Genomic DNA, 25,543 nt, shown 5'->3' on the forward strand with positions numbered 1-25,543 from the left:
GGCCGCCCAGGCCCCCAGACGTTGAGCACATTTTGTGCACACTGAACACGTTTCGTGCAAAATCCTTGATTCTAGGGCCTTCTAAGATGTTACTTGACTAACTCATTCTAAAAGAAAGATTTGGAATGCTTTTTAAGGGAGGTATCATGTTCTTAGTTATTGGAAACAACATAAATTCTAATGAACTTTAAATTTTAATTTTTTTTGGCTCAAAAGTTGGAGGAGGCAGCTGCCTCCTCCGCCTCCATGTAATTTACGGCCCTGTGAGTGACCGTTGTTTGTAAACCAAATAATTCTGGTTAAACAGGCGAAATAATGTACGACATGTTATACAGCCTCATAAATACGTACGTGCGACAATTTAACCGCAGCGGTGGTCTGAAGGTTCTAAATCGTTCACCCCGCATGCGGAAGGTCGGGGTTCGAATCCCGGCCGCAACAGACCCATGTCGTTAAAACAGTTAATGAGTTCCATCACCAAACGCTCGGCCTCAGGTGTGAAAGTCACGGGTCCTCGGAGGTGACCTTAAAAAGGATGTACCATGTCACAGTAGGTGTGGCACGCTAAAGAACCCTCACTGCTCAATGGCCGTACGCGCCTAAATTTGAAGCCCTTCACCGGTCTTGGTGACGTCTCCATGAGTGAAAAATTCTCGAGAGGGGCGTTACGATACGATACAATCAATTTCAGTGTTTTTACACCGTAGACAAAATTTGTTGAAAGTCGGACGATACAACATTATATACCGTATTGTCCGGCGATTGGATATGGGAATGTATCTTTGATATTCATTCGGGAAATGTCACCACTATCTTTTTTTCACGTTGCATTTGACAAGAGTCTATAAGCTTTAAAAAAATGTTTGATTTCTTTATTTTGATATTGTTTAAGTTCTCTAGTTTTGTACATTCTGTCATGTTTTCAGCAATACTACCCCAAAGTTTGTATTTTCTGGCTTGAGTATGACCGCCGTGTTTGTGGTAAGGATTCTGATGGAGAGCAGACTGCTTTGTTGTAAGAAGAATACTCCGGATATACTGCAGGTTTTGCCTTTTGAGTACATAAAGGGATTCGAGGCATCAGATCTGACGTAGTCAAGACTTTCACGACAGTCCAGCTTTCGATCGCTATCGATGTAAATTGCTATGTCGTGTGATGATTTGGTAGCCTGTATCAGTATCTAGAAACGAGAGAACACTTTGTGATTCGATCAACAGAGAGTGGATAAAGAATGGTGGTTTGGTTGTTGAAGTTACAGTGGAGATTGTATATGTGGACTGGATATTGTAAATCACCCGACGTTTACATGTAATGTAGGGGGAAATGACACATCACGATACTAGGGTTATTGGGATGGAGACATCACGATACTAGGGTTATTGGGATGGAGACATCACGATACTAGGGTTATTGGGATGGAGACATCACGATACTAGGGTTATTGGGATGGAGACATCACGATACTAGGGATATTGGGATGGACACATCACGATACTAGGGATATTGGGATGGAGACATCACGATACTAGGGATATTGGGATGGAGACATGTTCAGTCAGACAGGGATCTTCAAATGTTGCAGTGGCGAAAACTTGAAATTCAGTGATCATTGTCATGGTAATCAAACATTCAAAACACGGATTGTAATCAATCAGCAGAGACCATTGTGGCCGGACATTTATTTTCTGTTCACTTGTACATGTGTGGCGATCAAAATGTTGGAGGAAAACCAATTCATACACAATTTATTTCGTCATAACTCATTTCAGGAAAAGACGAGACTTGGATGAACAAAAAGAACGCCCTATCAGTAAATATTACTTTTTACTGAAAAAAATGTCTTTTTTAAAATGCCTTTTCTTGTGCATTTAGAAATCTTATTTTTTATTCGTTAGAATGTGCGTGATTTCTAGACATAAAAAAAAAAAAAAAGATGAGTTTCAACTAGTTACAGACTTACCAAGGTTAATTGATTGTATATTACAAACATATGCAACAACTATACTAAATAGATGAAAGATGCATTGGCACCATAACACACAGAGGGGGATAGATAAATCACCAGCTTACGTTGAGGTATAGAAGATGGATTCCAGACTTGGTGACCGTGAATAGACTTGTGTCTGTCTGGCTCTGTAACAGGGGCGTGACCTCTTCTATATGCTGCACCTCCATCCATGGTGAGGGTTTGAAAAACAAGACACCATGGTGAGGATCTGAAATTACAAATGCTGATTAGCATAATTACGATAACCATGGGACTGAAACGTTGGGTTCCTGTTCAACAGCGTCATGCTCACCAGTGCTCAAGAATGTTTGGTTTGCACAGAAAGTTCCTGACCAGACAGAACAGCAGGTACCTGTTTTAATGATATAAATATATAATAATTTTAGGAGGGAAGTCACACATCACAGTGGGGTATCATAAAGCACATTAGCGTTACGGTAGTTGGCTAATTTAACATGTTTAATTATGATTCGTTATTATGTAAGAAATCTCAAGATTCATTAAAGACAGATTTACACCAATGTTCAGAAATTTCATGTCTGACCTCTACATGGTGTACCTGCTTTCCCAGAGATGTCACGGTACTCGTGCGGGACATAGTGGACGGCAGTTACTCCCGAATCGAGCTAAAGGTTTTAACATACTTGTAGAATACATACAACATACATGCAAATAAAGGGATCAAGCGAATTTGTAAGCAAAATAATAATCTAACCAATCGCACACAAGTGAATACTTACATTACTTCTCAGCAATTCCAAACCTAAGAGTGTTAAATTAAAAAAAAGAATGTAATAAAAAAACAAATGTAATACGTTACAACATTAACGTTGTCCGAAATTAAATTTCAATGAAAATGAATACATTACTTGGAGCTCCAGACAAAAATCTCTTCGTTTTCTTAACTGAAAAACACAATTGTTATTATTCTGGGTGTGTATTTCACTGCTCTTACATATGTATTTCCCACTTTCGCGTACTCAAAATAGATAATGTATCATAAAGTTATTTGAAATTGTTTTAGATCAACCTCTTTATTCAACAATAAAAATAAACCCCACCTCTAAAGGTCATAGAAGGCGTCTCCTTGTTGCTACCCATATGAGCGTTCGATTTATTTTGTATTTTTTCAAAATCTAATATTGATGCGGACTCCATACTCTGCAAGAGAAGTTTAATGCATACACATGTCAGTGTCTCGGACACATTAAAAATGATCGAATTTTCAAACAAGTGCATGTATTTCCTGACTTAGAACTGAAACATACCGTACTATTCCCATTGTAAAGTTTTGAAGAATACAAGATTCTGCTCATATTATTCACTCTGCCCATTAAGCTGTGTACTTCATCTGTCAGCTTTATGCAAAGCACGAGCAAACAACTGCATATTCCTAGGGTCACCACAAACAGCAACAAAATTGCGAGCGTGAGCCCTGCTCGCTTTTTGTTTTGGATTTCTTCCTTACAAGTTGGTTTCATTTCGCTCATGGAACAACACAATTTCTCATTAATACAAATCAGAATTCAATTTGTTTTGCGAGTGTCAATAAACTGATAAAGCCTCAAGTTATAATCAAAACAAACATTGGAATACAGTGATATTCATATACTAACAAACTAGTACATATGTATATACATGTATATATATGGATGATCAGATTAATTGGAAATCGGCTATCAAACAGGATATACGGTTCTGCGTAAACGGTTCCCCAGCAGTCCGATATTACACACATCCACTCCCTCAGACACGTAAACGGTTCCCAAGCAGTCCGAGATTACACACATCCACTCCCTCAGACACGTAACAACACATTGCTTTCTTGACCTTTTCTTCATTTTAATTTCAAAATTATAAAAAAAAAAAAAATCAAATTATTCTAATATTAAAAGCGTGAAATCAGTGCGAAGCTGTATTTAATATTTATATACATGTATACGTTGCAAATATTCAGGATTCCCAGTTCAGAAGACTGTTTCTTCATGTACATTGTATATATTAAGTATACACCCGTTCCAAGGAAGCCGTCCGAGATAACGCACTCAAATGCATGTGCAGGTATTGACATACACTACCCATCATAAAAAGTATACACATAAGGTTTTCGTTTTTTATAATACACATTTTGGAATGAAAATTATTCAATATAATGAAAAAGAGCTGAATCCACTGTGTATAACTTTCTATCAGTAAAATAATCATTTAAGGGTGCAACTTCAATTTTTTTGAAACAATAATGGACATTCAATATTTTTGGCTTACTCTGTTAAATTGTGACATTGATTTATTTAAGGTGAAAAATCAAATGGTCTTCTAAAAGTATACATTTAATACACAATAATATGTATTAGTAATTAGTTTAAAATGGTTTCAAGATAAAAGTTTGCATAATATCTCTTTTTAGAAAATTCAAACCTTCAGAAATGAAGTATTTTGATATAAAATAAGGATATAAAAAGTTGAAAGCCTAAGGTCATCTACTCATATGTAAGAGTTATGTATTTTGCATCGAAAAATCTGTATCTATGATGTAACCCGTATTCATTATGCACAAGTAACTTATTTTGGTGAGTGTACACTTATTTATGGTGGGCAGTGTAGTAGTAAGCAGGGGTCAATTCCGCAGCAGATCAATCCCCAACTGTTACTGAGAGAGGACTAATTTTCTACAATCAGGACGCTACGATGTATTGATAACAGGTAATACGTACATACGAGTATCATCGGTATATTTCGTACTTCCATTACTACAAAAATTCTATAAAAGAAATAAAACACACTGCAAAAAATTCAATGCATTATGATTTGTAAAAGGATTCATGAACACATATTACAGATCAATTTCTCTGATAAGAATGAACATTCAATGGATTTCGAATACGGAAGGTGTAACCTTTCGTCACATAGGTACCAGTATACCACTTTAGTTCATTATACACTGACATGAGTCTTTTGTACAGTCCTAAATTCAATGAACACTCACCTAATGATGTACAAGAAGTTAAGGACGTATACCACACCACAGAAAACTGTTATGGATGAAAAGAGGTGTGGGAGGGGGAAATTACAATAACTGAAATCTTTTAGAATTAACTTTATCTAGTGAAAAAAAATGCAGTTTTAGAAGAACGTAACCCGGGGGGTGGGGGGGGGGGGGGGGTGAAAACCCCTCCAAGACTTGAATTCCCCATCTACAGATCAGAACTCCCCATTTACAAATCAGAAACTCTGCAAGTTAAAACTTTTAGCTAATACCACCTTCACACTCACGGATTTTTCTTACGAGTTCTTACGGATCTCCGACTCGTAGTCAATCGCAAGCATTCGTAAATCACTCGTCGGTATCCGTTAATAACTCGTCACAACTGGCACACACTCGTAAGGATCCGTGAAAGTAGGGACAACTTTTTTGACATGTCAAAACAAATTTTTCACGATTATCCACGGATTTCATTTCCCGTAAATAACTTGTAACAATCCGGAAGTATCGTAAACTGGTCGCAAGAACACGTAAACTGCTCGTAAAAATCCGTAATTTTTTTTAACGAATCTTTGCGGTTAGTTTACGATATGTTACGGATAGTTTACGAGTTGTTTACAGTTTATTACGAATGCCTAAGTGATATTTACGATTTCTTTCACGTCGGGTTACAATCGCTTTACGGATTGTTCAGAGTCATTACGAGCACTTTACGTATAGACAGGATACTTTACGAGTACATACTTAAACTTTACGATTAAGGAAAGGTATAAAAGACGCAAAATCTGACAGTTTCTTTCAGTTGCTATCAAGACATCAAAGAAGTTACCTATCTTGCATACAATATACATACATGCTGTTACAAGTAATGCCAGCTGTCGAATGATGATACAAAGTCAATTGCGAACACTTCTGAGTTAAAAACGTAAACAATCGTAACTAACTCCTAACTATTCGTAACATCACGTTATCAACACGTTAACAGGTCGTGATTTACACGTAAAAGCTAAGCTAAATCGTAAATTTCCGCAATATACTCGTAACAATCCCTAAAAAGCTCGTAAAATGTCGTAAATTGCTCGTATTTATCCGTGTTCACTCGGAACAAATCGTAAATGTGTGCCGTAAATGCATCGCAAGAACTCGTAATAGACCGCAAATGGCCCGTTAATACTCTTAAAACGTTCTTAAATAGCTCTTTAAAGTGTCTAAATCGTAACAATCCGTGTACTTTTACGGATTTGTGGAATACGTAAGGATCCGTAAGAAAAATTCGTGAGTGTGAAGGTACCATAATCAGTTAAGAACTTAAGTGTAAAAGGACAGAAATATATTACTGAATTTTTGGTATAATTTATGGTTTTAAAGGAAGTTGACCATTATGACAATGTGTTATTCTTCTTCAACAAATCTTAATTCAAACAAGATACGATTACAATCTGCCTATCAAAGTCTCCCAAATGAAGTACTGGCTGTATAAAAGGCCTTTTTCTGAGTACTACCATTTTCATTAACTCCCTTGCACAAAATCCATGCCAATTTTAATCATAAAGACCTTAATTTAAAAAAAATCCCCTAATTTCATTTAGTAAAACTGGTGTCATTTAATTTTGATCTTAGCTTGTGGGTCCCAATATCCTCTCATCACTTCTGAAGATTCTAGGTCCCAATCAGATCTGGTTCTAAAGTTGTACAATCCTGTGGAGATCTGGCTTAGAATAAGTCCTCAGTACCCCTTGCTTGTCAAAAGAGGTGACTAAATGGGGCGGTCCTTCAGATGAAATTGAAAAACCGAGGTCCCGTGTCACAGCAGGTGTGGCACGATAAAGATCCCTTCCTGCTTAAAGGCCATAAGCGCCAAGCATAGGCCTAAATTTTGCAGCCCTTCAATGTTGACTTCTCCATATGAGTGAAAAATTCTCAAAAGGGATGTTAAACAATGTACAATAAGTTTTCATGTTTTTTCAGCTTTTAAATATTACAATAAGTTTTCATGATCAAGGTCACTGGAGTCACTTAACCTTGATACTAGTTGAAGCCTATCACCCTTTTATCATTTCTGAAGATCCCATGTTTTTAATAGTCTCGATTCTAAAGTTATACCAGCTTTTATGTTCATGGTAATAGGTGAAGGTCACTGGAGTTCTTTGAAGTTTGTAGTCCTGTCATTCTCTTCTCATTTCAAGGATTTTATCTATCATATTCGTTAAATCTGTTGAATTTTGGAATTGCGTGTAATTTCCCCCCCATAGATTTCAATGTTAGACCTCACTCCTATTTGATCCCCCCTCCAAAATGTACCCTAATCTCCTGAAATCTGATGTACACAACTACTTACATTGGCCTTTCATAACCTTGAATACCTAATACTTTCATCTATGAGTTATGGAGAATGCCTGTTGGACATTTTCAGACACGAGGAAGAAGAAGAACACGAAGAGGAAGGATAACAACAAAAACTGAGCAAACACAACAAGTCTCCAAACTTTGTTAGGGACACTTAAATACCATCAAAAAGAAGTTTGTTCACAAGAGTTTCATGGTGCCGTAAAACATACATTAATCTTGAAAATCTATTGCACCTCCACCACTTGTGTGAAAGGTTTTAAAGAAACATTGGCTGTCAAAGCCAGGTTTGCCGATTATAACCAATTTTACTAAAACAGAAAAAAAAACCAAATAAATACATGCATCAAAATTCATACATCCTTCAAAACTTTTGTTGTAATTTTGGAATAAACTTTCTTTTTGTTTAATAAAGAAATGATGTGCAGAACAATTAATAAAGTGTAATGCTTTTCTCATAGATATGGTTTTGTCATAGTTTGGGCCGGAAACATTGTCTATGATATCAAAACTGGGGGACTTTAGTGGCCTGTCTTCAAATACATGTAGAAGTAAATAGTTTAACAGCAATATCTAGCAATCATAATCTGTTAAACAAATTGTTCCTGTGCAAAATCATTATTCAAAAGACGTAAAAAAAAATATTCCAATCAGAGGTTCAGAAATCTTTAATCTGAGTGTTACCTGTTTATTGAAATACACATATATAAAAACAGTATAAATCTAATACATATAATTAATCTATGTGTATAAAGAAAGATGAACACTCATCACAACTGATTAATGCGAGAATACCTTGTTTTATTACTGCTGTTCAGTAGATATGATTATTGATCTGATGCACAACCCTGTATAAAAATTTGATCTGTAACCTATGTCTGTTGTTTGTACACATCATGCTGTATATTGGCGACAACACAACCAAATGTGCTCATCACCGTGGGCAACTCTTGCCCCTCCACCCAAGTCTGTTTGCCATTTTCTTCCTTTAACCAACACAGGCCAGCCATCCAACTCTTGTCATCTTCACCACCCACAATTAAAATTGTATTGCTGTATTTTACAATGCCTGAAATGGATCAAATACATGTACAGAACATGCATGTATCAAGAGGGAAAAGACATCTCTTTGAAGCATTTTTTCTTTCTTCTTTTTTTTTTGTTTTTTGTTTTGGTGTGTACGAGTGCCTATTTATAAAATTCATACACATAACAAAAATATTTGCCGACTTTTAAATGAAGAAAGGGAGATAATGAGTGTTCAAATATATTCAATCTTGTAAAATACAACCTTACTTTAAATCATATATTTCCACTAATCGGAAATATAAAAGACTTATAAATGCCTTATGTGATTTCTCTTACAAACGCTAATCCATGTTTATTTTACCTGCTCCACAGAGAGCATTTGGAAGTTCTGGGCCCTCACTCCAGGTGTCTGAGGCTGGATCAAACACTTCTACTGAACTCACACAATGTTCAGGGAGGAACTCCTTCTTCCATTTATCACTGAGTTCTGAATTTCCTCCTATAAATCAAAGGAAAAGCTCAGTTCATTAACTAACTTTTATATAAATGTCAAGAAGTATAAACATTAAGAAAACAATCTAGAAAAACTAGAACTGTTTTAATGGGACTAAAACCTCTGCATGGCCTATTCCTAATCTGTTATATTTTGAATGTGTCATAGAAAGCAAGATTTCAAATTCAGAAGTGTGTCTCAAAAATCGAGATCCTGACTGATGTTGACGTCCCAATAATAAATGGATGAATGAAAAGCAGACAGACATGCACACAGACAGACTAGGCAAAACCAGTTTATATTGTCCCAATAATGGATGGATAAAAAGATGGATATGGTGACAGCAATACACCCCCAAAAGCTGTATGTAGGGGTTAGGAAACTGGAAGAATGTACAAAAATATGAAAAAATAATGACAAAATTGAGCAAATCAATCTGAAATTGTAAATGCACAGCCTCCAAGAAAATCTCCAGAAAGCCATACAAAGTAAAATCCACTTGCTCCAGTTAACCTGTCAATAAACCTTTTCTTTTCAAACAAAATATAAGTAAATGATGCCTTCATATATACACGTATACAAACAACAGCTAAGTTGGTACATGTAGTAATCCATTTGCAGCAAGCATGAATTCAAATCCTTTTCAGGCCTGACCCTCAATTTTAAATTGATTTGTGACTGTTTGTTCCCTTACCAAACACTTGGCAAGAGAAGTGAAATTCACATGTTCTTCAAATGCAGTCATTTCAATAACCTGAGATTTCATCACAACAAGCACTAATACATGTTATGATAAAGATTCCTTACTCTAGAGTGCATAGAATAGATTACATTTGGCTTAATACACATAATGCTGGTTTTGTTTTCATTCAGGTGAAATATTCATTCTGGGATATATAATATTTTATACAGGTACATCCTCACACCAAATAATTCCTTACATACATTCATATTAAAGTTGTTGTTTTGGTCATAGCAGGGCTTTTTATTTTATTTTATACCAATCTAAAAAATGTATGTAGTCTGTAGCATTCAAGCATGACTTCCAGTATGCACCCATGCAGGTATGCACTAGCTAAAGTTTATAGTCTCTTGGGATGTGACCATTTCTAAAACATTTTACCTTGATGGCAGGCAACAGCATACATTCTCCACTACTTCCCTGACCTTTTGCTGTTATTTCAAAACACTTAAACCATGGTAATATCATTTTCTAATTATTGCAAGGAGTGTTTGCCAAAAATATACACTAGCCCAATCTGGATTATATTAGTATACAGTGACTTTATCATGCCTCAGACAAAATTGTTGATATCTAATTGGTCACATGATGCCGTGAAAAAAAAACCGCATCATGCGAGAAAAATCCGTATTGAGTGAGTAATTTACTGTCTGGTTCAACTTGCAACAGTGACAAAATACAAAAGGAAAGGCATTTGACAAAGTCGTATGATATAGATCCCCACATATACAGTTAGGTCTTTGATGTGATAAATTCATTACAGTTAATTAGTGACCTGATACGGAAAAATACATGGTGTGAAAAGAAAACCTGTCTTGTTTTCTTTTCACACCATGTATTTCTCCATATCAGGTCACTAACTAACTGTGTAACTAATAATATCAATTTTGACATTACTGGCCCAAATTCTTCATAACAATAGTAATACAATAAAAGATATTGGTACACTGGTGATAGATTTTGACAATATCATCTTAGTTTAGTATGTTTTTCATCTGTCTTCAGTCAAATAAAATTAGAACATCTATCTGGGTCGTTTAGTCATGTTTTTATTAGATATTCATATCATGCACCAAATCACAGCAAAATTTGGACTCTATAATCTCTTAAGCACAAACAAAACACCTTTTTTATCATTTCAAAAAAAATAAAAATAAAAAAATCCCCAAAAGTCACATGAAATATTTGAGAGCTTGTACAATGTATTACTTTTTCATGGTGAAATCATACAAGGTGCTTAAATAAACCACCTAACCCAGTCATATTTGGGTGTACCAACATTTACTAGCCGGAAGTTTTACTTGTGTTTTGGTACATAATGCATAGGTTCGGAATATTCTACATCAATCTATATTTGTAACTCACCTATCACATAAATCTTGTCTTTATGTACCACACATCCTGCCAACACTCTGGATGTAGACATGGGAGGTAACTCCACCCAGGTATCATCAGCTGGATCATACCTGTAATATCCAGATTGCATTGAAATCAACCTACAACACCCAGTAATGTAATCATATCATTTTGCTCATCTTCTTAAGTTTTGATTTTTTATGCATCCTCTTGCTTTCCATTTCATATAGATTTTGTGATCTGACATTGTTTAAAATCCAAGGTAAACCGTATGTATACTGTAATTTCAATTTCAAAATCTGTCCATCTCTAATGTGTGCTAAGTACAGGCAAAGTTGAATAAAACTGTAGCAGTAGATAGGACACATATCTAGGTGCCTACAACAATACTACACTATACAATGACAAATATGCCCAAGATCTACACACAAAAACCTTTGAGACCAAAATTGTTTAAAAAACCTCCAAAAATAAAGATATATATATATACAATTTAGCTGCAACTGTGAAGTTTGAATAATGTTTTAAAAAATGCATCTTGCAGATTGACTTTGTCTTAATTTGGAAGGAAACACGGAGAAAATCCAATAGTTCTATGTGCTTGCTTCTCACAATGCAGACAGAAATGTGACAGTATATACCTGTATGCTGTTTTACTGATTTTGTCGGTTGTTTCTCCTCCAAACACATAAAGTTTTCCTCTGTAGCTAATGCTGGTCATAAATCTCAGAGGTATTGCAAGAGGAGCCACAAGTATCCAGGCATTGGTGTGCGGGTCGTAACGTTCAACTGCACTCAGAATTTCTGATCCATCCTGACCACCAATTGCAAAAGCAAATCTGTAGAATTGATATAAAATCTTAATTTGATATAAAACCAAGCTTACTAAATTTTGAGCAGAGCATATGACAGAGTGGGATAGTGAGTAGAGGTGGTAAGTGGTAAGTGGAAAATGGGTACACAATATTACATTTTGTGTCTTTAGACAAGGCTGTTTATCTGCAATGTCTCAGTCCATCAGGTATCTTATGTACATTCTACGGGGAATCTTTGACTTCCATTTACGTATGGCACCAGGAAAACAAGAGACCAATATAAATTGATTTGCAGGATCTATTCTTGGGCATCAAAAGAAAGCACATCCAAAACAAATTCCTAATTTATCAAAAAATTCACAAATAATATATCTTTTATGCTATTCAATGGGCATGGTGGATGCATTTTCAATCTCCAAAAACAAATAAGAAATCAACATAAGAAAAAAATAAGAGATGTTTTAGAAACACATATGCCCCCATGTGGCAATATTGAAAAGGATAAAACTTTTCATTTTAGAATGTCTGCAGTGATGGTGACAAATATGGGTTATCTACTAGTCAGTAATAACCATAATAATTAGTTTTATCTCTGAAGATACTGAGCAGACATTTCCAAATAAGCAGTCATTTGAGTCATGACATTTGACCTTGTGATCTTAAAACCAATGGGAGCCATGTACAATTTAGGAAACACCAGTGTACCAAGTTTGATGTCTGTCAAGGATATGGTTTTCAAGATATTGAGTGAATAAAATTTTATTTCCAGTTTGACTCTTCACCCTGAAATCTCAAAATTGATACAGGTCATGTTCTCCTTTATAGGTAGAACCAGAGTACCAAGTTTGATATCTATCGAGCAAAGCATTTTCAAGATATTGAGCAGAAAATATCTTACTATGTCCAGTTTGACCCTGAACCTTCTGACCTGAAAAAAATTGGGGTCATCTATTATCTAGGGGCAACCACTGTACCAAGTTTGGTAACTTTCAAGCAAAGGGTTCTTAAGATATTGAGTGGTCTAGCTAAACACCAACCAACAGGTTCAAAACAATATGTCCCCTCTTTTTTAAAAAGTGGGAAAGGGGGGCATAAATGTGAGAAATAGTAATTACCCGTCAACAATGACCAAAGAAAACTGTGAACGGGACATGTGCATTTTGGCTTTTGGAGTCCAACTCTTCTCTATCTGGTCAAACACATAAAAGGTATTGGATACCCCCTCAGTTGTTACTGATCCTCGATAGTTCAGCTTTCGTATGGATCCCCCTGCCAAGTAAATCTGGTTATCTCCAGTAATAGCACATCCTACAAAGAAATTAAAAATGATAGATCATACATGCATGTCTGACAATTTAATAGTATGTAGATTTCACAGCTAACCAATTTCAGCACTTACTGAGATGAATATGAATGATATGCAACCATATCTTTGTTGTTATCACTTTCACATGCAAGAGAAATCAAATCATGCAATCAAATACAACCGAGCTCTGTACCATTACAAACCTGGAGTATATAAGCTTTGTGGCAATTTACAAATAGTAATGACTTCTCCAGTTTTTGGTAACAGCATTTCCATACTATTGAACTTTTTCATTTGTTCCTCTGTATAAGGATTTGCAATGATCATCACTCCAGTTTCATAAACCATTCCTTTTCGAGGCATGAGGTTCAAATCCATTTCATGCTGTCTGTTGCGTAGCATATGAAAGTACCTCACAGTGTCCAGGACTTTCCTCAGAGATTCACAATCTTTCAGTGTTTTACTTCTGTCAATTCTATCACAGAAATAATATGAGCTAATATTTGCAAATCTAACACAATTCATGATTTCCATGAGATGTGCCATTCTTTTCTCTTTGTCTGTCATGAGCCATTCCATGCAAGCTTCATATACAATTTCTTCATTGGTCACATTAATCTCATCATCACTAATAATCTCAACTAATTTATCTGAGGGTAAAGACAAAAATTCCTGTTGCTTGCAGAGAACAGAAAATTGATTGTTGACAATTTCTTTGGCTTTTGTGGCAAGGTCAGTACATTCATGGGCTTTAGCAAAGAAATAGACCCCAATACAGTTTGATACAGTAATGTGATTCATCATGAATTCTGCACATCCACTTCTAAGTGAAAGCAGTTGAAATCTGTTGGAGGCTGACAGTAAATGCTGTACTGTTTCCTCGGACAGCATGACTTGTCCTGTGTAGATGTAGTCCAGCACCAGACCCATAGTCAGTGGATCTAACTCCTTCAAAGTGATTTTGTTCTGTTGACTTTCTGCCATATTCGTAGAAAACATGGCCATGAAGAAAGGACTTGATATTGCAAGAACATTTTTGTGACACGGAAATTCTGCTTCATCCACACACAGTGTCACATCCACAAATTCTTTTTCTTTGTACAGTTTTGAGAATCCTTGGAGCAAATTTATAGCTCGTTCTTTGTCCACAAACTTATCTTCATTGTGAGAGTCATACTGGGTTTGGGAATCCAGCATACCGTCCTGGTCTTGGGTACTAGGAGGGTCATCTGGGCTGTTCATTTTCTCCTAAAACAGTAGTTTGAATTTTCAGATATCTAAAATATATCGCATTGATTTAATTTTTTCAACCACATTCATGTCTACATGTTAGTAATTGTGTGCATGCTGGGTATTTTGGAGAGATCTAAAGCTAGCAAGAATCTAATACAGGACTTCAATTGTTCATGATTTAAGGAAGTTTGCTCCTGAGCTTTTGAGCACAATACGCAACTTCTGAGATATCAGCTCTTCTGTGGTAGAGGTACGTTCAGTGTTCTGTTGAACACTTGGGTGGGTACAAGATGTATACATATATTAATTATTATATACTTTCAATTTTATCTCTTCTTTTTTCTTTAAAAGTTTGCGGGCATATATCACACGATATATGCCCGGAAACATTCCGGCCCGCAAACATTACGTCACAATCAATACACAAGCAAATTACTACGTCGTTCATTTTCAAATTTTTCGTGTTTTTCATCTTTTACTCAGTTAAACCAATAAAGAAATTGTAAAAAAATAAATCATTGTTAGTTTCTAAATGAAATTGAAAGTACATAATAAAAAGGTTATAGACTTTGTATGGGAAATATGACGACCTTGTTTTTTGTCGCGAACGGACCTCGCAAGCTCGGTCCATCTACGCGCCCAAAAACTCGGTCGTCATATTTTCCCATACAAAGTCTATAACCTATAATTATAGACTAGCTATGTAAATAAAGATAAAAGTTATGAAAGTGTAAATTTTGCTTATATCAGCCGTTGGTATACAGTAAACTGACCATATCAAGAATAATATTTGATTGAATTAGGTCATTAAATTAAATATGAAATTATTTTATATTTCCTCTTCTGCACGAGTGATATTTTAATCAAAGAAAATGGTGATTATTGATTTTTGTTTGAGCTATTTTATTATTAAATACTAATAAACTTACTAATATTGTGTGTCCTTGCAATTTGGGTGGTTGCATGATGTCTGATAATCAGCCTTTAGGCAATATATGAAGGCAGCGATAAGCATTTGTACCCACCGCGTGTGGACGATAGTATGTTTTGCGTCTCACTGTGCGTAAGAGTTCCATAAAGGGAAAAAACGATTGGGCAACTCGGAAATTGCATATTGTGCAGGATGCTACAACTAAGTATTTACTGGTTCAATACTGATCCCATTGGTGAAAACATATTACACATCTATTACTGAACCCTATGCAGTTGAATTTTTTTTGTGTCAATTCAAATTTTGAAAGGGTTTTGCAGGGACTATATTTCCTCGCAGAAAGATTGATTAATCAAAAAGTTCTAAATCTGCGTGATATTACAGTTTCTGGTTCATAAAATATATCTTCTATTTTTATACTCCTATAACATACACAATGTAAGATAAGTTTATTCCAATTTTGGGCCTATATGTGTATTTCAGTTTTATAATTTATGATACAAGTAGTTGAGACTTGGAACTATAGATCAAATGCTGTAATTTAATACAAAATATTTATGTAGCTACGCATGTTCAAATGGTAGCATCATCAGCATATTATTCAAAGAAATAGTTTCAAGTATTACTTGTATCTCATAGTATCTAGGATCCCTGGAAATTTGTCATTACGTTGGGGCATACCTAATTGAAGACCTACGGGTAATTGAAGACCTACAGAAGACTTACAGAAGATCTACAAAAATGTGGGCTATATACATCAAAACTAATATGATTTTCTGATTAAGTATGTCTCAAATATAAAATAAACACAAACAATTTTGATGAAAATAAATTTTAAAGTGTATTTATAAAGCTCGGTATGGGGAACATTTTTTTCTATTAGACGACCTAATGCAAGAGCGACAACTCGCATAAATATATATCTGCAAAGCAGCTGTTCAATTGTTATTCATTTCTTTTATTTTTTAAGATACAATTTTGAAACATTTTCCCGATCTTTTAACAAAGAAAATATACAAGAAATAATTATTAATTGAACAGCCGATTTGCAAGTATGGCATTTATACGAGTTATCGTTCTTGCGCTAGATCGTCAAAAGAGAAAAATAGTTGCCCCTACCCAGCTTTGAAAATGCACTTTAAAACTTATTTTTATCAAACTTTTTTGTTTATAATATTAGATATTTGAGACATGCTTAATGAGAAAATCATATTAGTTTTGATGTAAATAGCCTTTTTGTAAGTCTCCCATAGGTCTTCAATTACCTGTGGGTCTTCAATTATGCAGGCCGTTACGTTGTATTGTTTTGATATAATTTTTAGAATCTACTAGATGTTATTAATTAGAGTCAAGCCAATTATCAAATGCATTGTTATTTCAAGAAATCAGAACATATATTTTCATGTTTAACATGTGACACTAACATATTGTACAGAGGGTTGTAAACTGTTCTAGAATATGTAGAAGACGTTATGAAGTGTAAGAGCGTGTTTACACTCAGTCGTACTTCTAGGAATATCGAATATAACACCTGGTTAATTACTGAATTACTCTGGTACCGTACTTATAATAGTATAGAAGTTTTATACTAGGTACAATATCTAAAACCACAACATTTCAACAAACTGTTGCACAAATCTTATTTAGTTGACTGATCAAGTAACGGCAAGATAAAATGTAAACAATACCATTTCGAATTTCCTCTATATGGCACAGTGCATTTTGATTACTTCATCACCGAGGTAGTGGCATATTCCAAAAGAAAATTTACAAAGTTCCATTTTATCATTACAAATAATTATCCGAATACAATTTCTTCAGTAAATTTCCATTTTTAGCAAGAGCACCATGTGCACGATAAAAAAATATTTTGATATTTTTGTTGAATTTTTATTAGCTTTTCCACCGGAAGCAGCAGAGTGACTTCCCTTTAAAAGTAGTGCGTGTATGATTTCCTCATTAAAATAATTTTACACTGCATTTTGTATAATTATACACAGATAGAAGTCAAATTTACTTTAAAATTCACTTGTATTAATTAAACAACGGATATGTTTCATCTACTTATTTATTTCAATTTTGCAATCAAACTATTTCTTTTCGGTCGCCGTGCGGAATGACATTGCTAAGTCGTGTTCCTTAGTAACCACACAAACTCTTCACTGTGTTGGTTTCAGTCAATGTTCATGTGGTAGTGTATAACCGGGGAAAGACAAAAAATTAAGCTATGGCATTACCGTTTCTCCCGGGAAACTCCTTCAACAACAGCGTAAGTAAATTAATCTAACAGTTTTCAGCTGTGCATGCGATTTATGCCCCTCAAGTTCTAATTTTTTTCAACAAAAAATTGTTGAGAATGCATGCTTGAGGTATTATGACAGATCTATGCAAATTTATGAATACATATAACTGCATATCCTAAAAATCAACCAATCTAAGTAACAAGTATGTCTGCGTTCCATGTATATCATATATGAATTTGGGAATATATGAAAAATAAAAATGTCTTCCAGCTTGGTAAAACAAAGTACCACAAGTCACATCACTTTGACTACAAAAATGAGGTGTCTATGTTGGTTGGAGAAGAAAAACCTGGTATAGGTGGGGAACTTCTTCGAGGACAAAAAGTAAGACCCCAAAATACTGTTTTCCCAAAAGGAGAGGGCAGCAACTTGCCTGCCTGGGTGGCATTTGACAGACAGGTCCTATGCTTTGATGCTTATTTCCAAGAGGCTGTTTTTGAGAAGCGCGAGGAGCAGTACAGAGTTCGCAACTGCAAGGTCTATTTCTACTTAGAAGATGATTCCATTCAGGTTATTGAACCCAGAGAGAAGAACAGTGGAGTCCCACAAGGTAAAATTTAGCAAATGTGTGCCCCTTTACATGAAATTCTCTACTACATGCTGTTATATTTCTTTAAGTTTTACTCTGATAAAGGATTTTATTATTCCACTGAGATTCTTGGAAATTAATTATTTACATCTTAAAGGAATGACATCAAATGAATGTGAAATGCTTTTTTATGACAGGTCCATTGATCCGAAGACACAGAATTCCCAAACCAGCCCCACATGATGATCAATATTACACTGCTGAGGACTTCAACATTGGCTGTGAAATTAACCTCTACTCCAAAGTTTTCAAGCTCACCAATGCTGATGAGTTCACAAAGAACTTTCTTAGGAAAATGGGAGTCCGAGTTAATGATATTGAGAGTAAACCAGAAAATCCTTACACCAAATACAGAAAAGCTGTGAGTGATAACATTTTTAGCTCATCAAAAACCTTCATCTAAATACTGGCATAAGCAATATCAAGAGTGTAAAATTTACCAGTACATGTATTTAAAATTTATTTACATGATATACTGTAGAATCCTTATTTTATGGGAATACTTAATACAGCAAAATGACTTGTTTGAATGTCAAATTGCGTGAACATGAATTCGCATGTCGTTTGTTAATCAAGAGTTCTTGCATGTATTTTTGCAACAGAAAAGTAAAAGCGAGTAATTTTATATCGCAAATGATGTCTTTCGTAAGAGTACATGATAATAAATTCCTTGCATATATTTAGGATCTACATTAATAAAACTGAATAAACTAAAAATATGGGCGTTAATTAGATATGGTGAAGAGTGATTATTTATTTTCTCAGTTCTTGGAAATTCATTACCAAATGTCTGGGTTTATTTTTTCTAGATGGATGAAAGCATGCAGCCACTCCGGCCATATGAAAAGCATGACACCCTGAAGCAGTTCTTGGACCATGATCGTCATGTCCTGCGGTTCTTCTGCTACTGGGATGACACGGACAGCATGTTTGGTGATCCTCGTGAGATGGTGCTCCATTATTTCTTGGCTGACGATACTATTGAAATCCGAGAAGTCATCCCGGCCAACTCCGGCAGAGATGCTGCGCCAATGTTCCTGAGACGTGGCAGGCTTCCTAAGAACATTGAATCTCTTAGGCAGCCAGGCGAGATTACAAACAGAACTGTACTTAATGTGTTTGGACCAACTGGTCACGGTGGCAGATATATCTTAGATAGCTTAAAGGTACATGATTACCATATTCTTCATTTTACAAATATGTATAGCATTTTACCAGCACTTTGATGGTGTTAGGTTTCATTACTGACTATACAAATGGAAAAAGATGATGGAATCTCTGATATTTAAGACATTTCAAACATATAGTGCATGTATTAGATGTGCTTCTGACACACCATCATAACTTTCACATTGTTATATACTTATTTTGGTGGGATTCATATTTTAGAGCCTTTGGCGGTGAAGCATGAACACTAATCTATGGTTGCTTTAAAATATTTAAATCATTTCTGATCCATCATCATACACAGAAGAATCAATAAATCATAATTACACCAAATAGTGCATAGCTCCAAATTTTAAACACACTAGAGTAAGTACATATATATATAGTCAATACACTATGCAAGTTCTACTAATGACATTTTTGATGTTCTACATTCTGTGTTACAGACTGGAGCTGTGAACACAGATTTCTATAAAGACAGTGATCTTACCTTGGGATCTGTCATCAATGTTTGGGGAAGAAAACTCTTGTTGTGCGACTGTGATGATTTCACAAAAGAATACTATCGCACTAAGTTTGGAATTGGTAAGTTAAACCTTTATAAACATGCATTTGACTAGAGTGAAATGTCCACTGTTTACAATTCATTTCAATAACTATAAATTCACTTACCTTGACCTTTCAGAGGACTTCTCAACAGTCCAATACAAGAAGAACCCAGCTGGTAACCCGCCACGCCAGTTCCCTCCTTACAACGGATGGGGAAGTGAAGAGGATTCACTCTGCTCCTGCATGGGTCTCCTACCAAAACCACCCAAGAGGGACTTCATCAAGTTCATGGAAAAGGACAGACGTGGGCTGGACAGCAATGTTCTCCGATTCTTGGCTCGCATGGACACCACCAAACCCATCGACCAAGAGCGCCGCTTCATTATCTCTTACTTCCTGTCTGACGATACCATCTCCGTCTTTGAGCCTCCTGTCAGAAACTCAGGTAATTACATGAATATATGGATAATAAATACATTGATATATAAATACCAATCTTCAATCTTATTAAAATCAGGTATATGCTGGTAGTAGTGAATGGAAATGACCTGATTTTGACAAGATTTTATACATCTGAGAGCTGAAAATAAGCAGTGTATTTGCATATTCTAAGAATATAATTTCATTAGGTTGCATCAAATATTTATTACAACCTATGCATATTTTCATACAGACAATTCTTGGATATTTCATGTATTTTTTTGTCACTAACATGACTGAACAATGTTTTAAAAAATTCACATGTTTTCTAAGTTGTATGATTAAGTATCTACTACAAATTAAGAAATCAACCCATGAACTAAGATACCCATGTATAGTGAAAATATCCAAGTGGACTCTAAACCTATATTGTTCAAATTCTCACATTATCTGAATTGACTTACATTTAAGAATAATGAAAGATTCTCCACGTACTTTTTTTTAAAAGTTTTTTTTCCTTCTTTTTTTCTTGAATTAAATCCAAAGAGATAAAACTCCACATTGGTTATGACACACACATATATATAGAGAGAGAGAGAGAGAGAGAGAGAGAGAGAGAGAGAGAGCTATACTTTATTTACTTTGATGATGCATGAATTATCTCCCTTTTGATAGGAATCATTGGCGGTAAATTCTTGGAGAGGACAAGGATTAAGAAGCCCAGTCAGCAGGCATACAGTACTGAGATGTCCCAGTACTATCTGTCTAGTGACCTGTTTGTCGGTACTTGTGTCAACTTTAACAGCCACATATTTGTCCTTATTGATGCTGACGAGTATGCATTTAGATACTTGGAACAGAATTCTGGAGTAAGTACAACAATTGTATACAAACTGGTAGTGTGTTTTTTACTATCCTAGTATCAGTATTGGTGATTACTGTTGTTTCATTGTTGGATAATACCAAGATTGCCTGCTGGAAACGTTATAAATACACTATGGCAAATACTCTGTAGACATTAATTGTCCACTGGCAGTTGCTTTTTCCAACAGTCAATGCATTGCAAATTAGAAGCATATATATCTTGAAACAAATATAGAAAAATCTAAACTTTAAAATGTATTTCTTGCTGTTACAGTTCCCCCGGGCCAACATTACTTCCATTTTGCAAAGACTAGTCAGCTCAGTTGGGAACAACCAGGACGAGATTCGGTCATTCTTTATGAGAAATGATCCCAATGGCTCTGGCTGCATGGCATACGACCAGTTGGTCTCCCTCCTCCGTCAAATTAACCCTAATATCAGTGATCATGAGATCATGACTGTGGCTCGTCACTATAGCCAGAGGACACAAGAGGATGCCATTGACTCTAACAAACTTGTTGCTATTGTCCAGGAACAACTCAGAAAGAGAAACTATGAGGGATTTGGAAAACTATTAGAGGACTGCATGCAGAATGACAAAGGAAAGTAAGTTAAATTTTTCTGAAAACAATTTTGAAAGGAATCTGTTGTCAGCCCTGCCATTAATTTTATTGACATCTCCATACCAGAATAATATATATTATCAATTATTGATATCACCATGTTGGACTCTCAGTCAAACTAATGAGAAAAGAAACAATATCAGTTGATGTTGAACAAAATTTACAGATCCTATAAATAGCTTACATGTTGTAATGTTAGCCTGGTCCCCCTCCTCCAGTACTGCATTTCATTTGTTAGGATACTGCCAAACATATATTTACAATTTTGTTTACTTTACAGACAAGGCATGTTAGACGCTGAAATTGTCAGGACCATTTTCCGAGCCCACAATGTTCCCCTCCCTGATGACCTCCTGCGAGCAGCATTGTCATTGTAAGCATGAACAGATTTTATAGTTCTTCATTACTGCATTCACAGATTTAACATAGATGAACCCATATACCATAGGATGCAAAAATTCATTTTTTAATAGGATTTCGTATATGGCCATCCAATATTCCCAATCATTGATCATTATTGATGTGGAATTTGAAAATCTCAATGGGTATTTCAAAGAAATATTTAATAGGAACTGTCTTGTAGTACTGCAATATATATTTTGTATATAATAGTTTTTGTATTTCATTTTCTCTCTGAGTGCTAATCACAAGTTTCAAAATTAATAAAATCAAAATCAAACCAAAGAAAGTCTGAAACTTACTGTTCACAAAATTTGTTTTGAATTTTATAATTAGGTTCCTGGATAACTCTAAGCACTTAATCTTGCATTGGTTTGTCAATGATTCTATTTTCTGTACAAATTCCATTAGAAATGGCATGAAAATTCTTAATATAGATCTATAGTTCTTTCTTAGCCTTAGATACAGTACTGAAACCTAAATTGTTCCAGCATTATATTTTTTGTAATTTGATATTAAATGAATGGTAATTTTGATGCTAATATTTTGTTTATGCTTACTATAATGCTGATTTATGTATCAGAATTGGGCCACTATACTGTACATGCTTTTAGAATCATAAAACACATTTAGAAATTTGAAACAAATACTGTAAGTTCTATTACTGATTGCACTTCAGGGCCATTGCCACAGAGAGAGGTGAGGTAGCTTACAACAACCTCATCAGCCAGATGAACTGGAGGGACTGCCCTGTACCCCCGATGCAATATGAACCCTCGTCTGACCCTAACTGGCAAGGAACACAGCAAGGCAGAGGAAGTGTATCTGTTATAAACTATCAGAATCTCCTTGATGACTGCTTTGGAAAAGCAAAAGCATCTTCATAAAGACACACAGTGCTTAGGAGTTTATAAAATCATCTGTGATCCAAGACTTGTAACAGTTTTTTTTAAAGTTGTGCCAATACTCCTGTGTATTTCTGAACATTTATTGTATTGTAAAAGACAAAAAATAACAAATTTCAACAGATATGCAAAAAATTAATAGCATTGAAAGATAATTTGGCACAGATACAGTGTTTATGAAGTTTATGTACATAATAAATATATTTTAAATGTGAATAAAAATAATGAACATATAACTATACATTTCATATTTGTTTATAATACATGTAGTAATTCTAAGTCAACAACTAGTCAAACTTCAAAATATTTTCTACAGTTGCTACTTTTCTAGTAGTAAATTTATGTGAATTAATTGCAAATACTAAATCTTGGAAAAGATCAAAAAGAAATTAAAGTCCCTTCAAAACAATCATTTTATTTTTTCAAGCTTGCCACTTTCTCTTCTATTTCTTTCAGTTTCTCCTTTTTCCTTCTCAAGAGCCCTTTTGAAGCAGCATTTTCTTCTTTGAACAAAGCCCTGAAGATGCACAACATCAACTTAATCAGCCCGTAAATGTCACAATTGAATTTGGTACAAAACATTTACGCACCAGGATTTTCTTTGTTGAGGTTGATAGAATGCACTAAAGAACACAGTGTACATAAAGCTGACACTAACCTAATTTCTTTTCGAAATTCCAGTGGAATGTCTTGGTATTTGCGAAGTTTGTTACAGGCTGACACGTTAGCCAGTTGTTGCTGGAGATCTAAATGGTCTTGATGACAAACTTCAGCTAGAAGAATATCAGGTTGGATTATGAAAATTTTCATGTGATTTTTCCTCTTTTTAGAGGACATTCTCTGATTGGCTCAATTTTCAAAAAAAGAAGGAAAGAAAAAAAGGAAACACTCAGGGTTTGATATAAAGTGACAAAAATGTATGAATAAAAGTCTCAAGAACTTTTACTTTTTCTCTCAGTAATTTTGCCCACTTTACCATAGTCCAGTTCTGATATACATGTACTCTTTGAATCAGTATATTCTTTATATGGTCAGTACAAAAATTTTGAACTTCCTCAAGTGACCTTGATATTATAAGAATGACTGTGCATGGAGAAGGGTCAAGGCAGATCACCTGTGGGTCATAAATAATCGTGTGAACTACACTGTACATGTATATATAGGTATGGAAATCTATTGGTTGCATCTTTTCTACAGGGTCATGACATACCCTCAATTCATAAGTAATCTACAGTAAAACATGATTATAGTGAACCTCCAAGGCCAGCGAAAAACAGTTCATTGTAACTAAACTTCATTATACAGTAAAACATGGTTATAGTGAACCTCCAGGGCCAGAGAAAAACAGATCATTATAACCAAGCTTTGTTACAGTAAAACACCATTATAGTGAACCTCCACGGCCAGCGAAAAACAGGTCATTGTAACCAAACTTCAATAATATTCATTAAATTTTCATTATTTTCCTCTTGTAGAGGAATAAATTTTACTTCGCAATAAGCATGAATTTGTGTTCGTTAAAAGTGTGTTTTACTACAAGGTATGAGAATCTAATGTTTCTTTGCTAAACACTTTTGGACAGAACAGTTCTTAACTTAGGCAAGGATTATGACATACCCTCAGGGCATAAGCATTCTCTCTTTGTACAGTAAAAGCATCTTCTGGTTTTTGTTACAAAGTTGTGTCCTGGACAAAGATGAACCACAGTCAGTAATTCTTATATATACCCTAAAACTTCATTTGCTGAGATGAGTGGGTATATTGTATAACTACCTTTGCTTTGTAAATTTGTCTTGTGAAATTCTGTCTCTCCAATAACTTTCTTTAGAGCTGAATCTTCCTACAATTGCACATGATCACTATGCAAATAATGTTATACTGGATGCAAATAATGTTATACAGTGTATAGGCTATCTCCCATTTCACTTAAAAATTCACAACAATGAAATAATATGATTTATAACACTATATAAACAATGATGGCCCCATATGGCAATATTCCAAGGTCATGGTCATGAGGTAAAGAAGTTTGACACACAAAGAAAATTCTTTTCACAAGGAATACACATGTGAAATATAAAAGCCCTAGCATTAACCATTCAAAAGTTATGGGCAAGGTTAAAGTTTTTCGGAAAAAAAAGGTTAAACCCCTACAGGAAAAGGTCACATGGTCAAAAATTTTGGTACCAAAAGAATGGTCTTGTCATAAAAATAAACATGCAAAATATGCAAGCATTATCACCATCCATTCAAAAGTTATGGCCAGGTTAAAGTTTTTGTAGACAAACAGACCAACCAAAAACTATGCTTCTGAATCTCCATTTACAGGCATCATAAGATTTGTCCAAAACTAATTCTGCAACTTTAGAACAATGAATGAATTTGATTAAATGTAACGACATTTAAAATTCACCCATATACAATGACTGTACAAATGTAAAATGAAGGAAAACAAAACGGGGATAAACAAATTTCTCTGTA

At 34.9% G+C, this 25,543-nt stretch overlaps 4 protein-coding genes across 8 annotated transcripts in view; 1 reads left to right on the plus strand and 3 right to left on the minus strand.

The window, feature by feature from the left end:
- Nucleotides 1-855: 855 nt before the first annotated feature.
- Nucleotides 856-6,983, minus strand: LOC125657905 (uncharacterized). 4 transcript variants are annotated; one of them, XM_056148891.1, is made up of 10 exons: nucleotides 5,846-6,983; nucleotides 4,724-4,770; nucleotides 3,278-3,494; nucleotides 3,071-3,170; nucleotides 2,879-2,914; nucleotides 2,750-2,772; nucleotides 2,554-2,635; nucleotides 2,302-2,361; nucleotides 2,072-2,217; nucleotides 856-1,181 (listed from the first exon to the last, which is right to left on the minus strand). In XM_056148891.1, exons 3-10 carry the CDS (start codon nucleotides 3,488-3,490, stop codon nucleotides 915-917), a joined length of 927 nt encoding a protein of 308 aa, XP_056004866.1. In that variant the 5' UTR covers nucleotides 3,491-3,494; nucleotides 4,724-4,770; nucleotides 5,846-6,983; the 3' UTR covers nucleotides 856-914. The 4 variants fall into 4 exon arrangements, with proteins under 4 accessions (XP_056004866.1, XP_056004865.1, XP_048744786.1 ...); XM_056148890.1 differs by lacking the exon at nucleotides 4,724-4,770 and having other exon boundaries at nucleotides 5,846-6,982; XM_048888829.2 differs by lacking the exons at nucleotides 4,724-4,770; nucleotides 5,846-6,983 and having other exon boundaries at nucleotides 2,569-2,635; nucleotides 3,278-4,186.
- LOC125657899 (EF-hand domain-containing family member C2-like) lies at nucleotides 2,216-23,298 on the plus strand. Of its 2 annotated transcripts, none has more exons than XM_056148888.1 (10): nucleotides 2,216-2,357; nucleotides 17,757-18,096; nucleotides 18,273-18,496; nucleotides 18,945-19,301; nucleotides 19,749-19,887; nucleotides 19,988-20,296; nucleotides 20,947-21,140; nucleotides 21,410-21,741; nucleotides 22,039-22,131; nucleotides 22,837-23,298. In XM_056148888.1, exons 2-10 carry the CDS (start codon nucleotides 17,814-17,816, stop codon nucleotides 23,042-23,044), a joined length of 2,139 nt encoding a protein of 712 aa, XP_056004863.1. In that variant the 5' UTR covers nucleotides 2,216-2,357; nucleotides 17,757-17,813; the 3' UTR covers nucleotides 23,045-23,298. The 2 variants fall into 2 exon arrangements, with proteins under 2 accessions (XP_056004863.1, XP_048744765.1); XM_048888808.2 differs by lacking the exon at nucleotides 2,216-2,357 and adding an exon at nucleotides 17,336-17,512.
- LOC125657900 (kelch-like protein diablo) lies at nucleotides 7,992-17,175 on the minus strand. The gene is made up of 7 exons (XM_048888809.2): nucleotides 16,932-17,175; nucleotides 13,283-14,327; nucleotides 12,889-13,081; nucleotides 11,600-11,797; nucleotides 10,968-11,068; nucleotides 8,729-8,866; nucleotides 7,992-8,407 (listed from the first exon to the last, which is right to left on the minus strand). The coding sequence occupies exons 1-7, from the start codon at nucleotides 16,932-16,934 to the stop codon at nucleotides 8,211-8,213; spliced, it is 1,875 nt and encodes a 624-aa protein (XP_048744766.2). The 5' UTR covers nucleotides 16,935-17,175; the 3' UTR covers nucleotides 7,992-8,210.
- The window catches only part of LOC125657912 (uncharacterized), a 29,699-nt gene continuing 27,386 nt past the window's right edge, over nucleotides 23,231-25,543 (minus strand). Inside the window, exons 7-9 of the mRNA XM_048888837.2 lie at nucleotides 24,836-24,902; nucleotides 23,721-23,835; nucleotides 23,231-23,579 (exon numbers count right to left, since the gene is read on the minus strand). Coding sequence (XP_048744794.1) covers nucleotides 23,477-23,579; nucleotides 23,721-23,835; nucleotides 24,836-24,902 — 285 coding nt within the window. The 3' untranslated portion in view covers nucleotides 23,231-23,476. The remainder of the gene's footprint in view (nucleotides 23,580-23,720; nucleotides 23,836-24,835; nucleotides 24,903-25,543) is intronic.

This window comes from Ostrea edulis, chromosome 9, assembly GCF_947568905.1.
Source record: "Ostrea edulis chromosome 9, xbOstEdul1.1, whole genome shotgun sequence".
NCBI lineage: Eukaryota > Metazoa > Mollusca > Bivalvia > Ostreida > Ostreidae > Ostrea > Ostrea edulis.

Excerpts from the sequence above, each read along its gene's own strand:
- LOC125657900 (XM_048888809.2), bottom strand. Across the intron at positions 13,082-13,282 it reads ACAAAGCTTATATACTCCAG|GATGTGCTATTACTGGAGAT; the intron begins GTTTGTAATGGT and ends ATTTCTTTGTAG. Across the intron at positions 8,408-8,728 it reads AAATGCTCTCTGTGGAGCAG|GCATTGTAAAATACAGCAAT; the intron begins GTAAAATAAACA and ends GATCCATTTCAG.
- LOC125657905 (XM_056148889.1), bottom strand. The coding sequence starts at position 3,499 with ATGAGCGAAATGAAACCAACTTGTAAGGAAGAAATCCAAAACAAAAAG. Across the intron at positions 2,915-3,070 it reads GCCTTCTATGACCTTTAGAG|TTAAGAAAACGAAGAGATTT; the intron begins GTGGGGTTTATT and ends TGTGTTTTTCAG. Across the intron at positions 2,636-2,749 it reads TGGAATTGCTGAGAAGTAAT|CTCGATTCGGGAGTAACTGC; the intron begins GTAAGTATTCAC and ends TAAAACCTTTAG.
- LOC125657899 (XM_048888808.2), top strand. The coding sequence starts at position 17,471 with ATGGCATTACCGTTTCTCCCGGGAAACTCCTTCAACAACAGC. Across the intron at positions 17,513-17,756 it reads GAAACTCCTTCAACAACAGC|CTTGGTAAAACAAAGTACCA; the intron begins GTAAGTAAATTA and ends AATGTCTTCCAG. Across the intron at positions 18,497-18,944 it reads ACACCAAATACAGAAAAGCT|ATGGATGAAAGCATGCAGCC; the intron begins GTGAGTGATAAC and ends TATTTTTTCTAG.